The following is a 20952-nucleotide window of genomic DNA, read 5'->3' as shown; positions in this document are numbered from 1 at the left end:
CTCGAACCCGCGGGCTCAGGCAATCCACTCACCTCGACCTCCCAAAGTGCTGGGATTACAGACTGAGCCACCGAGCCCGGCCTCATTATACCTTCTTACTGGGCCTGATAACTCATTCCTGTAGTCCCAACTACTCTGGAGACTGAGGTGGGAAGATTACTTGAGCCCAGGAGTTCAAGCCCAGCCTGGGTAACATAGCGAGACCTCATCTCTTTTAAAAAAAAAAAAACAGCTGGGCTTGGTGGCTCAGCCTGCAATTCCAGCACTTTGGGAGGCCGAGGCGATTGGATTGCCTAAGCCTGTGAGTTCGAGACCAGTCCAGGCAACTTGGCGAGACCTTGTCTCTACAATAAAAATTCAAAAATTAGCCAAGCATGGTAGCACGCGCCTGTAGTTCCAGCCTCATGGAAGGCTGAAGCGGAAGGATTGCTAGTGCCCAGCAAGTCAGCGCTGGGGTGCCATGGCATAAATGTGCCATGGCACTCCAGCTTGGGCAACAGAGTGAGACTCCAACTCAAAATAAAAATAAAAATAAAAAAAGCAAAAAAAAAAAAAAAAACCCAGGAATTTATTTTTTAATTTGCCCTTATCGTTGCTATAGCTGAAAGATTAAACTACAGCAGCAAAAAGGTCTAATATTTTGAATAGCTTGGGAGAAGCTTTGTTCTTTGGGTGTCTCTAATGCAGATTGATTCTGTGTCATAAAAAAGCTGCTGGTGCATTTCGTGTAGTTCCCAGAGCATCTTAGCAGAAGACTGAATAAATAAAAGGGTTCAGAAAAACACTTCAAAACTTGAATGTTGTTGCTTGGAATTGAAAGATAAATGACTGTTATAAGTACTTATCCTATAGCTGCTAGAAAAATGCTCACTTCCTTTAAGGCTGCCATAAAAATGCATTAGAGGCCGGGTGCAGTGGCTCACACCTATAACCCCAGCTCTTTGGGAGGCCAAGGTGAGAGGATTGCCTGAGCCCATGGGTTCAAGACCAGCCTGGTCAACTTGGTGAGACCTCATCTCTACAATAAATCAAAAAATTAGCCAGGCATGGTGGCGCGTGCTTTTAATTCCAGCTACTCGGAGGCTGAGGTGGAAGGATCACCTGAGACCAGCAGGTCGAGGCTGCGGTGGCCACAAGCGTGCCACTGCACTCCAGCCTGGGCAACAGAGTGAGACTCCAACTCAAAAAACAAACAAAAAGCATTAGAATGAATCAAATTGTTTTAAGTGGTGATGCACTGCTTTTGTTATCTAGTTTGTTTGTATGCCTCTAAAACATAATTGTTCTGCTGTGTCTTGGCACATAGTTTTAAATTGTGTTACTCTATTCAAACTTCTTTATTTCTGAGGTTAGTGTAGAGGGTCGTTATTCATTTTACCCTGTGACTCTTTGGCCCTTTTTCCTCTTCTAGAACACTTTCCCTCCTGGCTTTTCTGTTTCCTGATATGCAATGTTTTCTCTCTCTTCCTTATTTTCTATGTCTGTCTTTTTATTTTATTTATTTTATTTTACTTAAATTCAAAAGGAAGGTGGAAGGGGGTAGTAGTCACCTCCTTTGCTCTAAAAGTGTCTTAAAATCATGTGCCTGGGCTTAGAGTTTAGATGTTGGCCGTTTTTCTAAACACACTAGAAATGTTTTCCGCAAGATGAATTGTGTAGCCCCAGGAAATAAGACTTAACACATACTAAATTATGTTTTTGTGGAGTTTCCTTATTTAAACCTTGTTCTCTAGTACTCTGTAACAAACACAGGTTGGGCAGACATCTTTTTTGCCTTTTTTTTTTATAGATGCTGAAGCAATAGCTTCTTGGCTGTAAAGCTCAACTGCTTATAAACTTCATGAGGCATATGAAGATTTTTTTCTATGCTAGATCACTCAGCTGGTTAGGGTTTCAGCTGAGCTAGAAATTAGAACCAAGGAGTCCTGTTTCCTGATTTGGTCAGGTCCTTTTCTAGTATCCACCTTGCCTTAGCACTCTTCACGGAAACCTGAGGTAGTAGTAAGCATTATTCTAGAAACCTAAATTGTCTGTTTTTTCTATAGCTGTTAAAAAACACATTTCATCTTCTGAGAGGATATGGGTTATATAGTCATCATACAGATATCTTTGGTTTTTGTCTTTGGGTTTTTTTCCCAGGTCTTGGTCAGTAAAGTCTTGAGGTTTTGTTTGCTGTTTCACTCAGTCCTGCAGGTTAGACTGCAGTGGTGCAGTCACAGCTCACTGCTGTCTCAAATTCCTGGGCTAAAGTGATCCTCTTGCTTCAGCCTCGCGAGTAGGTAGGATATGTACCACCATGTCCAGCTAATTTTTTAATTTTTTGTTGAGACAAGGTCTTGTTATATTGCCCAGGCTGGCCTCAAATTCCTAACCTCAAGTGATCCTCCCGCCTTAGCCTCCCAAAGAGATGAGATTACAGGCATGAGCTTCTGTGCCTAGCCCAAACATCTCACTAATTAAATTCTTACTGTGTTCTGAATTCAATAGAAACCAATTCAGATTTTACTTTGAGAGCTACAAAACCTCTTCAACTTTGCATATTAATGTATCTATAAGTAATTGACACTTGTTTTATCTATAAAAGTAAAAGCTTAATCATAAAGGAATTAACTTTTTTCTCTTATTCTTATTTTTCTCTTTTGGTAACTTTGGTACCAAATAAAGAATTTAAATTTTTTTTTTTTTGAGTTGGAGTCTCACTCTGTCGCCCAGACTGGAGTGCAGTGGCCGCTCCCGGCCACCGCAGCCTCGACCTGCCGGGCTCCAGCGAACCTTCCGCCTCAGCCTTCCGAGTAGCCGGAATTACAGGCATGCGCTACCATGCCCGGCTGATTTTTTTTTTATTTATTGTAGAGATGAGGTCTCGCTGCCCAGGCGGGTCTCAAACCCGCGGGCTCAGGCAGTCCGCTCACCTCAGCCTCCCAAAGGCACGGGATTACAGGCTGAGCCACTGAGCCCGGCTAAGAATTTAAATTTTAACAGTTTTCTTTTATATAGCCATGTTTTATATGCAACTTGACTTTAAAGAAAATAATAGGTTACTCTCTACTTTTTTGTAAGGTTATTGAAACCAGCAGCTTTTATTTTAATAGAGTTAATGCAGAACTGAGTAATATAATGTATTTTTATCTTTAAATTATTTTTAAAGATCTTTATATGTTCAGCAATTTGATTAGAAGGTATGCAACTCAGTCATTCATGTTCCCCTCCTTTCTCTTACTGTCCTCTCTTTATTTCTCTATTTTCTTTCCATTTAAGTTAAAAAAGCAATCTACCTGTCAGCCTGCTTTCATTCCAGTGATGGGCACATAAATGTAATTCTCTTGGTTGGGAGGTTTTCATCTTTCTGGGTGCCTGACATTTCTTGTTTATCTGGGGCTCTACTTGGGCTAATATCTGCAGTGGCATCAAAACCTTGCCTGTTGTCCTACTGCCCTAACCTATTGCTTTTGTACTTTTGCTTCCTTCAGCCACACCATATTACCATACGTGCCTCTCCCAGCCGTGGAAGCTACGTATAACACCAGCGGCAGTCAGATGAGGTAAGCATACGAGGGCTCAAGGTGTGTATATGTGAGAGAAAGAGAACACATGTGCATGCTGTTGTGGATGGCACAGGTCAGACCTGCATGACTCTGACCTCTTGTTCTTGTAAACCTGATCTACATCTTTCAGATAAACATCTCTGAGATTGAAATGTGTTCTGTTACAAGTAGCAACTAAGGATGTGTAATCAATGTCATTTTTTTAAATAAATGAAAATCAGTAGACAGCTCATTCTACCATAAGCCCCCCCTCATGCTTTTTCATATAGTGTCATTTAGCCAACTTCAGTTCCTGCATAGAATGGATCTTATCTGAACATTATTTATTTGTTCAGTATGCTAAATATCTCCTTCTCCAAAAAAAGTCCTGTTGCTTTTTACATTTTTTCTTATAAAACTCCATACCATTGACATGAATTGATCACATTCTTGTAATTTTTTTACATACGTAGATGTCTGGAAGTAATTAGAAACAAGTTACCTGGAGATGTCATTCCTGGGAAGAAGGAAAGTTTTGAGCTCTAGTCTGGGTGTTAAGAAGTTGAATAAGCCAGTAGATAGGGAACCCCTCTCATATTTTTCATCTCTGTCTTTATCTCTATTGTGCTAGGCTAGAGTCTCCATTCCCTGCATTGGTACCAAAGTCTTGCTTGGTAGCAGAACCCTCTGTCAGCAAACTCCTGCTTTCAGCCTCTGAATTCCAAGTTTCTGGATTCAATGAGCTAGATGGTGTGACAGCAGGATGTCCTCACCCACAGAGCAGACCTCCAGAACAGAAAGAGGTAAGTGTAAAGTGCTGGTGGAAGGTGGCATTGGAGATGGCCATTGTTGACTCATATCACATGTTGGGTACAGACTAGCCCCCGAGTATATTTACTTAACCACTTTTAGCATTAGCTGAGTCCTAGAGAGTAATAAACTAGTTTTTCTGCTTAGCCAATACTGGATTCTTTTTTTTTTTGGCGGAGTTTTCATTCTGTCACCCAGGCTATAGTGCAGTGGCACAATCATGGCTCACTAAGCCTCAACCTGCTGGGCTCAGGCAACCCTCTCACCTCATCCTCCCAAGTAATTGAGACTACAGGCACACACCACCACACCTGGTTAATTTTTTTAAAAAATTTTCTGAGATATGGTCTTGTCATTTTGCCCAGGCTGGTCTCGAACTTCTGGGCTCAAGTGATCCTCCCACTTCAGCATCCCAAAGTGCTGGAATTATGAGTGTGAGCCACCACAGCTGACTACACTGGATTCTTCATCTGCATTGTTTTCCAGATACTTTTTTCCTGGCAACTGTATTTAAAGTGTTTAGAGAACTGGACCAAAAAGCAGCTTTGTACATTCAGAGAAGATGAGTAAATGATGATGCTCAATTTTGCAACATCTGCTATCTTTAGCAGTTAGAAACTTTCATATTGATAATCACAGAATCTAAACCGAGTATACAATTCTGTTTTAATAATATGAAGGGAGTAGTTGCTGAAAACACAGCAGCAGTAGAAGGGAAAGCTTTATCATAAACTACTTATTAGAATAATCTACTAAAACCAAGGAAGCTGTGTCTTGAATGTCAAGGAAAGGGACTTCATATATTTAATGTCTTACAACAGGCCAGGCATGGTGGTGCACACCTGTAGTCCCAGCTATAAGAGGCAGGAGGATCATTTGAGTGTGGGAGTTCAGAGCCAGCCTGGGCAACATAGTAAGATCCCATATAAAATAAAATAAAATAGAGTATCTTACAACTTGACCATCTTTTTTCTTAACCCTTAAAAAATAGACTGAACCAGAGAAGAGGCCAAAGAAAGTCTCACAGATTCGCATCCGGAAAACCATTCCTAGACCAGACCCTAATCTGACCCCCATGGGCCTTCCTCGACCCAAAAGGTGAGCTCTTTCTCTGATTTAAGCTAGTTTCTTTCTTTTTTTGAAAATTGTTTGGCAGAATATAGTAGACATATACTGGACATACACTATGAGCCTTTTATTGTACTTCTAGGAATTTATCCTATATAATTAGTTGGTAATGTGACTAGATAATTATGTGCAAGGAAATTTTAATGCATTCTTTTTTTTTTTTTTTTTTTTTGAGTTGGAGTCTCACTCTGTCGCCCAGACTGGAGTGCAGTGGCCGCTCCCGGCCACCGCAGTCTCGACCTGCTGGGCTCCGGCGATCCTTCTACCTCAGCCTTCCAAGTAGCCGGAATTACAGGCGCGTGCTACCACGCCCAGCTGATTTTTTGATTTATTGTAGAGATGAGGTCTCACTGCCCAGGCGGGTCTCAAACCCGCGGTCTCAGGCAATCCACTCACCTCAGCCTCCCAAAGGCGCGGGATTACAGGCTGAGCCACCGAGCCCGGCTATTTAATGCATTCTTAATCAGTTTTACTGAGCTTCCTATGCCAGCTATTGTGCTGTCCTTTTGCATACATAATCTCACTTCACCCTTCAATGACTCTTGAAGGTGAGTACTGTTGTCATCCCATGTTTAGGTAAGGATGTCAAGACTCAGTGATCCAGGGACTTATCTGTAAAATGTGAATAAGAATTTCCAACACTTAAGATTTCTGTACAGTCTAATTGAGAAAAAAATCTGCTCTGTATCTATCGTAGTAGTATACACAACACAAAAGCAATAAATAATTAATCATGAATTATGCTCATGATTAATGTTCCACATCTCCCCTGTGATTTTTATCTTAATATATTGTATTTTTATCCTATGCTTTTTTCGTTGATCAAGATAATTTTTTTTTAAGTTGGAGTCTTACTCTGTCCCCCAGAGTGTGTAGTGGCACACTCATGGCCACTTCAGCGTCAACCTGCTGGGCTCAGACAATCTTTCCACCTCAGCCTTCCAAGTAGCCTGAACTACAGGTGCACGCTACCACACGTGGCTAAATTTTTTATTTATTGTAGAGATGAGATCTTGCCAAATTGCCCAGGCTATTCTCAAACCTGTGGACTCAGGTAGTTGTCTCACCTTGGCCTCCCAAAGTGTTGGGATTACAGGCTTGAGCCACAGTATCTGGCCAAGATAATTTTTTTTTTTTAATTTCAGATATCCTAGATTGAATAGTACTTATTACTGGAATGAAATAGGATTCATTATTGATGATATTCTGTCTTGTATTTGTATGTCCAAAGAACCTTGTTCGTATAAATAAGTAGTTGGGAGAGGAAAGAGTTTTTATATAGTAAAGCCATTCAGTTCTTTCAATTTCTTTCAAGTTATATGCCAAAAAATCAGAGTGACCTATCATCATTATATTTAATGAGAGCAAAGGATTGAAAAGCACTGAATCACAGAGGTTCTGTTATCCAGGCATTGGAGGCAGTTACTATCTCTGTGTCTGGGAAAGACACCAGAAAGATCCAGTAAGTGTCAAATGCCTGATAATATATGCTACTCTTTCACTTAGAGGCACCTTACGTAATCTAATATATTGAAATAGGATTGAAAATAATAAGATTTAGCCGGACTCAGTGGCTCAACCTGTAATCCCGCACCTTTGGGAGGCTGAGGTGAGTGGATTGCCTGAGCCTGCGTGTTCGATACCTGCCTGGGCAGGTGAGACCTCATCTCTACAATAAATCAAAAAATTAGCTATGCGTGGTAGCGTGCACCTGTAATTCTGGCTACTCAGAAGGCTGAGGCAGAAGGATCGCCGGAACCCAGCAGGTCGAGGCTGCGGTGGCCGGGAGCGGCCACTGTACTCCAGTCTGGGTGACAGAGTGAGACTCCAACTCAAAAAAAAGAAAAAAGAAAATAATAAGATTTAAAACAGATAAATAAATATTTGCCTAACCTTATGACCTCTTTAATAAAATGCTTTCCTTCAAATGTACGTTGTTTTTGTTTTTGAGTTGAAGTCTCACTCTGTCACCCAGGCTGAAGTGCAGTGGCATGCTCACAGTCACTGCAACCTAGACCTGCTAGGCTCAGGTGATCCTTCCACCTCAGCCTTCCAAGTAGCTGGAACTACGGGCATGCACCATCACACCCAGCTAATTTTTCTTGATTTATTGTAGAGATGAGGTCTCATCAAGTTGCCCAGGCTGGTCTCAGGCAATCTTCTCGCGTCTACCTCCCAAAATGCTGGGATCACAGGTGTGAGCCACCATGCCCAGCCTCAAATGTACTTTTATAGACTGGGCATGGTGGCTCAAGCCTGTAATCCCAGCACTTTGGGTGGCCAAGGCAGAAAGATTGCCTGAGCCCAGGAGTTTCAGACTAGCCTGGACAACATAGTAAGGCTTCGTTTCTACAAAAAATTTTTAAAATTTGCCTGGTGGGGCAACCTCCTCAGGTCCCCTCCTGCTCTGGGAGCTTTTCTGTCTTCTCAATAAATCCTGCTCTCAAAAAAAAAAAAAAATTAGCCTGGTGTGATGGCATGCGTCTGTAGTCCCAACTACTCTGGAGGCTATGGTAGGAGGATCATCTGAGCCCAGGAGCTCAAGACTGCAGTGAGCCGTATCATGCAATTGCACTCCAGCCTGGATGACTGAGTGAGACCCCAACTCAAAAAAGGAATCAAAAAGAAAAAGGGCTGGGCATGATGGCTCAGGCCTGTGGTCCCAGCACTTTGGGAATCAAGGTGAGAGGATTGCATGAGACCATGGGTTCGAGACCAGTCTGGGCAACTTGACGAGACCTCATTTCTACAATAAATTAAAAAAGTAGCATGTGCCTATAGTTCCAGCCACTGGATTGCCTGAGCCCAGCAGGTCGAGGCTGTAGTGGCCATGAGCAGCGTGCAACTATACTCCAGTCTGGGCGACAGAGTGAGACTCCTACTGAAAAAAAAAAAAGAGATAAAATGTACTTTTGTCAGAAAGACTTTGAAGTTGCAGATGCTCGTGCATTATGAAAACTCCTTGGTGTATAATTTTTTTCTCTGCCAGGCATTCTGGCACATGCCTATAGTCCCAGCTACTGGGAAGGCTGAGGCAGGAGGCCACAGCCTGCCCTAACACAGACAGTCAAGGCTGCAGTGAGCCATGATAGTGCCACTGCACCCAGTCTGGGCAACAGAGTGAGACCTTGACTTTAAAAAAAAAAAGTGGGCAACCCCTTCGCGTCCCCTCCCACTGTGGGAGCTTTTCTGTCCTCTCAGTAAATCCTGCTTTCTAAAAAATAAAGTGTAATAATAGTAACTACTGTATGGACTTGATGATTCCATAAATATTGGGCACCTACCGTGTGCCCCAGTACTGCAGTTTCAGCCCCTTCCTTCATGGAGCTTTTGTCCAAGGTGAGGAGGGGGGAAGGTGAATAGTAAATGCATAATTGCATAATAAGTTGATGTTTATTATTATCAGCAAATAAAACAATGTGAAATGGTATGAAAGTCTTTACCTTGAGAGTAATGCTGGAAATTGGGGACAGAGTGGGAGAGTGTGGAATGAGTTGAAAGAAGAGACTAGAAATGAGTCTATCAGGGAAATAACCCAATGTTTCCTACAGTTTGCTGCTCATGAATTAAATGCTTGTTAAAAATACAGCTTCTAGACCCTAGTCTGACCCTGAATCAACCTCTAGGGCCATGACCTGGGAACCTGCATTTCAAGAGACTCCTGAATTCTTAGGGTCAACATGTTTGGGAAAGATCTCACTAATCCAAAGGGGAGCTAATGAGGGATAATGAGCTCAAGCGAAGGAAATTTTTCATAGGTAGGCAACTACTGGAAGAAAGTGAGAAACTTCAGAATCTATGTATATTTAAATCTCTGAAGAAAATTTTGAATTATTTGAGGGAAATAGCAAAGTTATGGTAAGAGTAAGGGCTTTAGAGATAAGCAGACCTGATTTAGAATCCTAACTTTGTGATTTCCTAGCTTTGTCATTTAATTTTAGTTATAAAAGGTGGTCTTAAAAGGTGTTAAATGAGATAATAGATAAAGTACCTAACAGTGCAAAACATAGCAGGTACTCAATGTTAGCTCTCATTACCTCAACTCAAAGAGAGCAAATAAAAAAATAAGTTTAAAAAAAGAGGCATATTCCAGCTACTTGGAAGGCTGAGGCAGAAAAATCACTTGAGCTCAGCAGGTCAAGGCTACAGTGGCTGTGAGTGTACCACTGCACTCCAGCCTGGGCAACAGAGTGAGACTCCAACTCAAAAAAAAAAAAAAGACACAAACCACACAGTATTTTAAATGAGAAGCTTAATATATTAAACTCTGATAGGAGAATAACCATAAATGTAAAGAGGATTCTGAAGGGTATGCTTGGACTGAGAGAATTCAAGAAAAGGCAAACTTGGAAGGGGTGCCACTTCCTTAGGGTTGGAGTTGGGACTCTGGAAGAAGGTGTGCTTACAGCCCATTGGATGGCTGGGTTGTGGAGGCCAGAGCAGGGCAAGCAGGAAACCACAACGTGTAAAGCACAATCTAAGGCTGGCAGGCAAGCACACAGAGGGAGTTGGGGTACTGCTGAGATGCAAGGCCTGGAGCATGTGTTGTTTGCTTCATGAGGGCCATAGGAATCAGCCCTCAGAAAGTCAGGAATCCCCTGAAGGGCGTAAGACCTAGAGTGTCCTATCTGTTGCCCAGGCTGGAGCATAGTGGCACACTCACGGCCACCGCAGTCTTGACCTGCTGGGCTCATGTGATCCTTCCACCTCAGCCTTCCAAGTAGCTGAAACTACAGACGCATGCCACCACACCCAGCTAATTTTTTTATTTATTGTAGAAACAAGATCTTTCTTTTTTTTTTGAGTCAGAGTCTCACTCTGTTGCCTGGACTGGAGTGTAGTGGCATGCTCACGGCCACCCCAGCGTCAACCTGTTAGGCTCAGGCAATCTTTCCACCTCAGCCTTCCAAGTAGCTGGAACTACAGGCTTTTGCCACCATGCCCAGCTAATTTTTTTATTTATTGTGGAGACGAGGTCTCACTATGTTGCCCAGACTGGTCTCAAACTTGTGGGCTCTGGATCCTCTTGCCTTGGCCCCCAAAGGGCTGGGATTACAGACGTGAGCCACAACACCCAACTGAGACAAGATCTTGCCAAGTTGTCCAGGCTGGTGTCGAACACCTGGGCTCAGGCAATCCTCTCACCTCTGCCTCCCAAAGTGCTGGGATTACAGGTGTAAGCCACCACGCCTGGCTTAAGAGCTGTTGTTTTAAAAAGATGTTTGAGTAAATGGAAAGTATGTATTTTAACATAATCACAAAGTTCATATGAAAAAATAAAGAAATAAAAGTAGCTAAGAAAACTCAGATAAGAAGTTAAATAAGAGAATTAGTACCAAGAGATATTGAAATATAAATTCTCAATAATTTACCAGAACATAAATGTACAAATTGGTAAACAGAATAGAAAGTCTAGAAATAGACACAAATAGAGAAATGTAGTGTATGACAAAAGTGTCCTCTCAAATTAGTGGTAGAAAGATGGACCATGAAGTAAATTGCTATTGGAACATTTGGGTAGCTATTTTAAGAGTAATAAAGTAAATAAAATAAATAAAATCTATACTTTATACCTTTTACCAGAATAAATTGCAAATGAATCAAATTTCAGTGTAAACAAATCTAAGAATAATTGAAGAAGCCATAGAACATTGCTAACTGGAATGGCTAGCTGTAATATAAACCTAGAAACCATAAAATAAAAGACTGAAAGATAAATTATGTAAAAATCAAGAACTTGGGCTGGGCACTTTAGCTTATGCCTGTAGTCCCAGCACTTTGAGAACCAAGGCAAGAAAATCACTTGCACCCAGGAGTTTGAGACCAACTTGGGCAACATCAACCTCAAAAGAATAAAAAAATTGGCCAGGAATGGTGGTGTATTCCTGTAGTCCCAGCTACTCAGATGGAAGGATTGCTTGAGCCCAAAAGGTCATAGCTGCAGTCAGTCAGGGTTGTACCACCACCGCACTGCAGCCTGAGTGACAGAGTGAAACCTTGTCTCAAAACAAACAAATTTTAAAATTTCAAGAGCTTCAGAAAAAAAAGACAAATATACTAAAGGCAAATATGTGTCCCAAAGGGCTAATTTCTTTGTATTCGTATACATACAGCTTCTAAAAATTAAAAAGAAAAAGCATGAAAATCTTAACAGAAAAGTTGGCTAAGGATATGAGTAGATCATCTGCAGATAAGGAAATACAAATGACTTTTAAACATATGGAAAAAATCATTTTCATAAACAGTAAAAAGACTACAAATTTTTTAAATCTTCTGTTACTGTTACCTTGTATTTGGCAAATTGGCAGGCACAGAACTTGATAATTAAGTAATGACACATTAGCCAGGTTGGGTGGCTCAGCCTGTAATCCTAGACCTTTGGGAGGCTGAGGTGAGTGGATTGCCTGACCCCACGGGTTCGAGACCGCCTTGGTGAGACCTCATCTCTACAATAAATCAAAAATTAGCTGGGCATGGTAGCGCGCACCTGTAGTTCCAGCTTACTTGAAAGGCTGAGACGGAAGAATTGCCGGAGCCCAACAGGTCAAGGCTGCAGTGGCCGGGAGCGGCCACTGCACTCCAGTCTGGGCGACAGAGTGAGACTCCAACTCAAAAAAAAAAAAAAGTAATGACACATTGTTTGGAGGGTTATATCAAAAGAATAAAATGCCATGTAGTCGTTAAAAAAAGAAGATAAGATGCAATACTCTGTATACCAGAATGCTTTGTATTTGTATACCAATGTTGATAATGCTCTAAGACAGTGTTACACTGAGCCAAACACTGTCCATAGAGTACTACCATTTGTATGAAATAGAGGAAGTTTTGGGGAAATAAAAATTTCTTAACACTGATGTATTTTATGTAAATCATTTCTACAGTCAGGTCCTTAAACGTTCATAAAGGAATGCCAGGTCCAGTGGCTCATGCCTGTAATACCAGCACTTCAGGAGACCAAGGTGAGAGAACTGCTTGAGCCCAGGAGTAGAAGGCCAGGCTGGACAACATAACAAGACCTTATCTCTACAAAAAAAAAAATTAAAAAGTTTCCCAAGTGTGGTGGCACATACCTGTAGTCCCACCTACTCAGGAGGTTGAGACAGGAGGAGCACCTGAGCCCAGGAGTTCAAGGCTGCTGTGAGCTGTGAGCATGCCACTGTACTCCAGGGATGATGGCAGAGTAGGACCCCAACTCAATTTTTTAAAAAAAGTTTATGAAGGAGAGACATGGTTTCTCAAAAACTCTATTTTCATTGGCACACTTAAATACTTGATGTTTTGTCTTGGGCCTTATTTATAGATTTCTTCTCTCTAGTTCAGAGTATGAAAGCTACTGTCACCCAAGCAATTTTGTCATCTTAAGGATTTAGTATCCCCTGGGCACTTTGTAAGCCAGAAGAAACAGATACCATCAAAAATTGTTACTGTATCCTACTTAGTTTATATCAGTCTATCTCAGCATTAGGACTATGCCCCAAGCAGTTCTCAGTGAAAGCCCTGAAGCTGTCTTCCTCATAATGAGAAAGACATTAATATGAAAATAGCAATCCCGAGAGGAGAACAGTAAGGGAACCTTAAAGCCAGCTGTTGTTTTAAGGGCATTTACAAAATCAGGGTTACATTGAGCTTAGGTTTTTCATTGACCTCATGGTGCAGGGGACAAGAAACAAAAACTGTTACCTTACCAAGATGAAAGTCTAATGTAAAACATACAAACTACATTAACATTCCCCCCCACGAAGGTCTAAAACCTCATTAGGAAGATAAACCAAAAATAAGTCTGTATACCTCTCCCTCTGCAACTCTCAAGAGGACAACAAAGGAAATTACCTTCCCTACATGGAAGAAAATAACTCTCCCTTGAGAATTAATAACCACAAGCTGACTTTTCTATGGATTTGCAGCCTGAATCCTTGCTAACAGACTTGGGGGGGAAATTATTATTTTTTTGTTTGTTTGAGTTGGAGTCTTGCTCTGTTGCCCAAACTGGAGTGCAGTGGCACACTCCCGGCCACCGCAGCCTCAACCTGCTGGGCTCAGGCAGTCCTTCCATTTCAGCCTTCCAAGTAACTGAAACTGTAGGCGTGTACCACCTCACCCAGCTAATTTTTGGATTTATTATAGAGATGAGGTCTCGCCAGTTTGCCCGGGCTGGTCTCGAATCCGTGGGCTCAGGCAATCCTCTCACCTTGCTCTCCCAAAGTGCTGGGATTATAGGTGTGAGACACTACACCCAGCTTGAAATTTTTTTTAAGACAGGCTCTCACAATGTTCCCGAGTCTAACCTCAAACTCCTGCACTCAGGAGTTCCTTCCAAGTAGCCTCCCAAGTAGCTGGTTCTACAGGCATGTACCATCACCTGGTTTTAAAAAAACTTTAGTCAGAGTATTTAGTTTATGGTGGTCCTGAATTGGTAGAGCCCTCAAGCTCCTGGCAGAAAGAAACACATAGTTTCTTAAGAAAACCACCTCCACATCTAACCTTAAATAAAAGTTAAGGGAATATAAAACAACTCACAAAATAATAAAACAGAGGGAAGCAAGGTTTGGTGCATAAGTGGCAATGGAAATAATAGGTCAAATCTGAAAAAAACTCAATATATTGGAATTATTGGGGAAGAATATAGTATGTTTTATATATTTAAGGAAATACAAATAGATTGAAAATATGAGTAATGGAGCAGGATATGATTGAAAATAACAAGTAGATTTGTAATGGAACTGTATAGAAGTTCTTAAAGTATAATCAAAATAAAGCCTTAATAAATGGGTTTGACAGCAGATTCAATAGAGCTAAATAGTATTGATGAACAGGAGAACACACAGGAACAATTTTTTCAGAGTCAAGTATAGACATAATATGGGAAGTATGATCAAGGTAGGGTAAGAGATGAGGGGAAGAGAATTGAAAAGATCTACCAGACATCTATTCAGAGTTGTATGAGAAGAAAGAGAATAGGGGAAAAGGCAGTAGTTGGAAAAATAAAGGCTAGTAAAAGATATGAATCCTAAGTAAGATCATTAAAAGAAAGAATGTTGGCCGGGTTCGGTAGCTCAACCTGTAATCCCAGCACTTGGGGAGGCTGAGGTGAGTAGATTGTCTGAGCCCATGGGTTTGAGACCAGCTCGGGCAGCTTGGCAAGACCTCATCTCTACAGTAAAATCAAAAAATTAGCCAGATGTGGTAGCACACGCCTGTAGTTCCGGCTACTTGGAAGGCTGAAGCGGAAGGATCGCCAGAGTCCAGCAGGTCAACACTGGGATGGCCATGAGTATGTTACTGTACTCCAACCTAGGCAATGGAGTGAGACTCCAACTCAAAAAAAAAGAAAACAGAAGAAGGAATGTCACACCTAATTGTGTCAGAAGAAAACTGCAGAATTCCAAAGATAAAACTATGTTCTTAAAAGCAGCCTGAGCCGGGCTCAGTGACTCAGTCTGTAATCCCGCGCCTTTGGGAGCCTGAGGTGAGTGGATTGCCTGAGCCCACGGGTTCGAGACCCACCTGGGCAACTTGGCGAGACCTCGTCTCTACAATAAATCAAAAAAATCAGCTGGGCGTGGTAACCCGCGCCTGTAACTCAGAAGGCTGAGGCGGAAGGATCGCCGGAGCCCAGTGGGTCGAGGCTGCGGTGGCTGGGAGTGGATACTGCACTCCAGTATGGGCGACAGAGTGAGACTCCAACTCAAAAAATAAAAAATAAAATAAAAGCAGCCTGAAAGCCAGGCATGGTAGTTCATGCCAATTCCAGCAATTAAGGAGACGGAGGTAGGATTACTTGAGCCCAGGAGTTTGAGACCAGCCTGGGTAACACAGCGAGACCTCATCTCTACAAATAATAATCATGGAATAATTATAAACTGGGCATGGTGGTGCATGCCTGTAGTCCCAGCTACCTGAGAGGCTAAGGTGGTAAGGATTGCCTGAGCACAGGAGATCAAGGCTGTGGTGAGCTGTGATTGTGTCACTGCAGTCCAGCCTAGTGATAGAGTGAGACCCCGACTAAAAAATTAAAAAAGCCAGAGAACATTATGAATATAAATACAAAAGGCCTCAAGAAAAACTAGCAAACTGAATCCAGCATGTAAAATGGGTTATACATGTGATCAAGTAGCACTTATAGGAATGCAAGGTTGCTTGAACATAGGAAATCAATCAATTCTGTGCACCTTATTAATGGAATGAAGGAGGGGAAACACCCATGAAGAAAAAGTATCTAGCAAAATCCAACACCCTTTCATGATTAAAAACATTCCATAAACTAGGGAAAACCCTTAAATTGATAAAGTTTAGCTACAAAAACCCACAGCTAAAATTATAGAAAATGAATAGAAATCTTCCCCTAAGATCAGGAGTAAGACAAGGATGTCCACTCTCACCACTTCTAGTCAGCATTCTACTAGAGGTTCTAGCCAGGTTCAGTTAAGCAAGAAAATGAAACAGGCAGTATTCACATTAGGAAGTAAAGCTATATTCACAAATGAAAATATCTTGTATGGGGAAAACTGTAAGCAATCCACTATTAGAACTAATGAGTAGATTCAGCAAGGTTGCAAGATATAAGATCAATGTGCAAAAAAAAAGGTTGTATTTCTATATACTAGCAATGAAAAATCCAAAATGACATTTAAAAAAAATTCCAGATGGGCATGGTGTCTCACACTCGTAATCCCAATGCCTTAGGAGACCAAGGTGAGAGGATTGCCTGAGCCCAGGAGTTCGGGACCAGCCTGGGTAACATGGGGAGACCTCGACTCTGTAATAAATCAAAAAATTAGCTGTGTGTGGTAGCACGCTCCTGTAGTCCCAGCAGGTCAAGGCTATGGTAGCCATGATTGTGCCACTGCACCTCCAGTCTAGGCAACAGAGTGATACTCTGACTCAAAAAAAAAAAAAATCCGTTTACAGTAGCATAAAAAAAAACTAATTTCTTAAATCTATTTAAAAATTGAGAGAAATTAAAGACAAAAAATGGAAAGACAATTGTTCATAGATTGGGAGCTCTAATATTATCAAGATGTCATTACTACCCAAAGCTATCTACAAATTTACTGCTATCTGTATCAAAGTGCCAACACTGTTTTTGTGGAAATTGACAGGCTGATCCTATAATGTATATAGAAATACAAGTGACCCAAAATAGCTAAAAAGTATCTGGAAAAAATAACAGTGGAAAGTTCACACTTCTCCATTTCAAAACTTACTACCTGCACAGTTAAAAATAGTTAAAATGGTGTTATGTTTTGTATATTTTACTATAATGAAAAAATATCACATAAAATGACTAAAAAAACCACAATAATCAAGACAGTGTGGTGCTGGCAAGTGAATAAGTTTAGAAATCAATGAAATAGAAGTGAATCAGAAATATACACCTATGGTCAGTTAATTTCAACAAAAATGCAAGGTTCATTCAATGGAGAAAGAATAGTCTTTTCAGCCAATGGTGCTCAGATAACTGGATAGCCACATGCAAAATTGAATATCCATATATAGTAGTTCCCCCACCCTTGGTTTCGGTTTTTGAAGTTTTAGTTACACATGTTCAAACCTCAGACCAAAAATATTAAATCGAAAATTCCAGAAATAGACAATTCATAAGTTTTTAATTATTCCCTGTTCTGAGTAGCATGATGAGATTTTACTTCTTCTCACTCAAGACAGGAATCATCCCCCTATCCAGTGTTTCAACCCATGGGTATACACTACCCACTCTTTAGACACTTAGATTTATCAGACTGTCACAGTATGACAGTGATTATATTCAAGTAACCCTTAATTTACTTAATAATGACCTCAAAGCACAAGACTAATGATGCTGGCAATTCACATAGGCCAAAAATAAGCCACAAAGTGCTTCCTTTAAGTGAAAAGGTGAAAGTTCTCAACTAAATAAGGAATTTTTTAAAAATGCATACTGAGGTTGCTAGGATCTATGGCAAGAATGAATGTTTAATCCATTCATTCTTGAAAGAATGAAATTGTAGCTGAGCGCAGTGACTCACACCTGTAATCCCAGCACTTTGGGAGGTGGAGATGAGAAGATTGCCTGAGTCCAGTGGTTCGAGACCAGCCTGGGTAACTTGGTAAGACCTTGTCTCTACAATAAGTCAAAAAGTTAGCCAGGCATAGTGACGCATGCCTGTGGTTCCAGCTACTTGGAAGCTGAGGCAGAATGATCACCTGAGCCCAGCAGGTCGAGGCTGTGGTGGCCATGATCAGGGTACTGCACTCCAGCCTGGGCGACAGAGTAAGACTCTTACTCAACAAAACAAAACAAACAAATCCTTGAAATTGTGAAGAAGGAGAAAGAAATTCATGCTAGTTTTGCTGTCGCACCTCAAACTGCAAAAGTTATGGCTATGGTATGCAATAAGTACTTAAGATGAAGAAGGTATTAAATTTGTATGTGGAAGACATGAACAGAAAATATGTTCAGCAACCAGACTCAGTACTATAATACTATAAAGATGGATGCATGTCATTATGTGTTTGTCAAAACTCATAGAATACAACACCAAGGATGACCCACAACATAAACTATGAACTTTGGGTGATAATGATGTATAGGTTCATCAGTTTTAACATTTGTATCATGTTTGTGTGGGATGTTGGTAGTGGAAAAGGCTGTGCATGTATGAGGATGTAGGTATATGAGAACTCTACTTTCTGTTCAACTTTGCTGTGAACCTAATATTACTCTAAAAAAATACAGTCTAAAAAAAGCTAGCAGATAATTCCCAGAATTCGGGAAAGTATTTGCAAATCACACCTAATAAAGTTCTGATATCCACAATATATAAATAACGTTTAAAATTTAACAACAAGCCGGGCTTGGTGGCTCAGCCTGTAATCCCACGCCTTTGGGAGGCTGAGGTGAGTGGATTGCCTGAGCCCGCGGGTTCAAGACCTGCCTGGGCAGCAAGACCTCATCTCTGCAATAAATCAAAAAATCAGCCGGGCGTGGTAGCACATGCCTGTAATTCCGGCTACTTGGAAGGCTGAGGCGGAAGGATCGCCGGAGCCCAGCAGGTCGAGGCTGTGGTGGCCGGGAACGGCCACTGCACTCCAGTCTGGGCGACAGAGTGAGACTCCAACTCAAAAAAAAAAAACAAAAATTTAACAACAAAAGGATAACAACCTGACTTTTTAAATGGGTAAAGAATTTGAATAGACCTTTCTCCAAAAAAGATAGAAAAATGGCCAACAAGGATTTGAAAAGATGCTCACATCATTAGTCTTTAGGAAACTGCAAATCAAAACCACAGTGAAACACGGGGAGAACACTGTAAAGATGAAGGAAGAGATCGGGGTGATGATTCTACAAGTCAAGGAATACCAAAAGTCACCAGCAAGCCACTAGAAGCTAGGCAGCAAGCGTGCAACAGATTCTTTCTGTCAGCCCTCAGAAAGAAGAAACCCTGCTGACACCTTGATCTGGGACTTATAGCCTTCAGGACTTTGAAGAATTTGAAATAAAAGGTGATTAAAAATTCCCAGAATGCAGAAAGTTTGAGAACTTGAGAAAATAAATAGAAAATCTGTAAAGATCAAGACTTGAAGAGATTCAAGAAGAGATAGATATGAGTCATGACACCATTTTATAAAAAAAAAATAAAATAGATTGGAAAGTGACTAAAGTTCTATTATTTTCTTTTTCTTTTTTTTGGACTTAGAGTCTCACTCTGTTGCCCAGACTGGAGTGCAGTGGCCGCTGCCAGCCACTGCAGCCTCGACCTGCTGGGCTCCGGCGATCCTTCCGCCTCAGCCTTCCTAGTAGCCGGAATTACAGGCATGTGCTACCACGCCCAGCTGATTTTTTGATTTATTGTAGAGATGATGTCTCGCTGCCCAGGCGGGTCTCAAACCCGTGGGCTCAGGCAATCCACTCACCTCAGCCTCCTAAAGGCGCGGGATTACAGGCTGAGCCTCCGAGCCCGGCTATTATTTTCAAAAAGATAAGAGACCAAGTGTTTAATGAGGACCAGTGTATTTAAATAGTCTTGGCTGGATGCCATGGCTAATGCCTGTAGCCCAGCACTTCGGGAGACCAAGGCAGGAGGATTGCTTGAGCCCAACTGTTCGAGACCAGCCTGTACAGCATAGTGAGGCCTTGTTTCTACAAAAAAAAAAAATTAGCTGGGTTCAGTGGCTTAGCCTGCAATCCCGCACCTTTGGGAGGCTGAGGTCAGTGGATTGCCTGAGGCCGCGGGTTCGAGACCCGCCTGGGCAGCAAGACCTCATCTCTACAATAAATTAAAAAATCAGCCGGGCATGGTAGCGCATGCCTGTAATTCCGGCTACTCGGAAGGCTAAGGCGGAAGGATCCCCGGAGCCCAGCAGGTCGAGGCTGCCGTGGCCAGAAGTGGCCACTGCACTCCAGTCTGGGCGACAGAGTGAGACTCCAACTCAAAAAAAAAAAAAAATCAAAGCTATTAGCTGGGCATAGTGGCATGCGCCTGTAGTCACAGCTACTGGGGAGACTAGCGCAGAGGGATTGCCTGGAACCAGGAGATCAAGACTATGTTAGCCATGATTGTGCCACTGTACTCCATCCTGGGTGACAGAGGGAGACCTGACTCAAAAAAAAAAAGTCTAAAAGCAGTGTTTCACAACTTGTTTATTAATTACAAAGAGAAAAATGGTAACTTTGCAGTGAAGAAATCTGGAGAATGCCCCCCTAATCAAATGGTCAAAGCTAACACCACATCGCCATGACTGGAACAAACTGAGAGTTTATCAGAATACTATGCATTGAGAAGAAAGAACACATCACCTCTGTGACATTCCTGCTAAAAATGCATAACCCAAATCTATAAAGAAACATCAGATAAACCCAGTTTAGGGACATTCTGCAAAATAGCTGGCCCGGATGCTTCAAAAATGCCATGGTCAAGAAAAACAGGTCATTGCTTTACTAAAGTCTGGTGTGGCCATGTGTTCTTTGAGCTATGGCTGCTACCATGTTTTCCTAAGCTTTGGCCCCCTCTCCTATCTTGAAGAGGTGAAAATCTCTCTCTCTCTCTCTCTCATTTACTTTCTAAATAAATTATATTTTCTAATCTAAAAAAGAAAAAGTCTGAGGAACTGTTTCAGTTAAGGAGACTAAAATAACAGGCAGTTGGATGCAATTTATAATCTTGTATTCGATCTTGGACCTGGAAAAAAAAATCACTGTTAGGGGCATTATTGGACAATTGATGAAACTTGAACATGGACTATATATGTTAGGTAACAGAAATTCTTTAGGCCGGGCTCAGTGGCTCAGCCTGTAATCCCGCGCTTTGGGAAGCCGAGGTGAGTGGATTTTGAGCCCACGGGTTCGAGACCTGCCTGGGCAACTTGGCGAGACCTTATCTCTACAATAGATTAAAAAAAAAAGAAATTAGCTGAGCATGGTAGCGCATGCCTGTAGTTCCAGCTACTTAGAAGGCTGAGGCGGAAGGATCGCCAGAGCCCAGCAGGTCGAGGCTGCAGTGGCCAGGAGCGG

The 20952-nt window shown here is 41.7% G+C and overlaps 1 protein-coding gene across 1 annotated transcript in view; it reads left to right on the top strand.

Annotated features, from left to right (window-relative positions):
* Positions 1-20952, top strand: part of PRR14L (proline rich 14 like) — a 66571-nt gene that overhangs the window by 38049 nt on the left and 7570 nt on the right. The window contains exons 5-7 of the mRNA XM_008061533.2: positions 3471-3542; positions 4156-4327; positions 5326-5432. Coding sequence (XP_008059724.1) covers positions 3471-3542; positions 4156-4327; positions 5326-5432 — 351 coding nt within the window. The remainder of the gene's footprint in view (positions 1-3470; positions 3543-4155; positions 4328-5325; positions 5433-20952) is intronic.

This window comes from Carlito syrichta, unplaced genomic scaffold (assembly GCF_000164805.1).
Source record: "Carlito syrichta isolate Samal-C Ts95f unplaced genomic scaffold, Tarsius_syrichta-2.0.1 Scaffold305313, whole genome shotgun sequence".
Lineage (NCBI taxonomy): Eukaryota > Metazoa > Chordata > Mammalia > Primates > Tarsiidae > Carlito > Carlito syrichta.
Note: the sequence above shows the minus strand (reverse complement) of the source record. Positions and strands in the feature narration are given on the sequence as shown.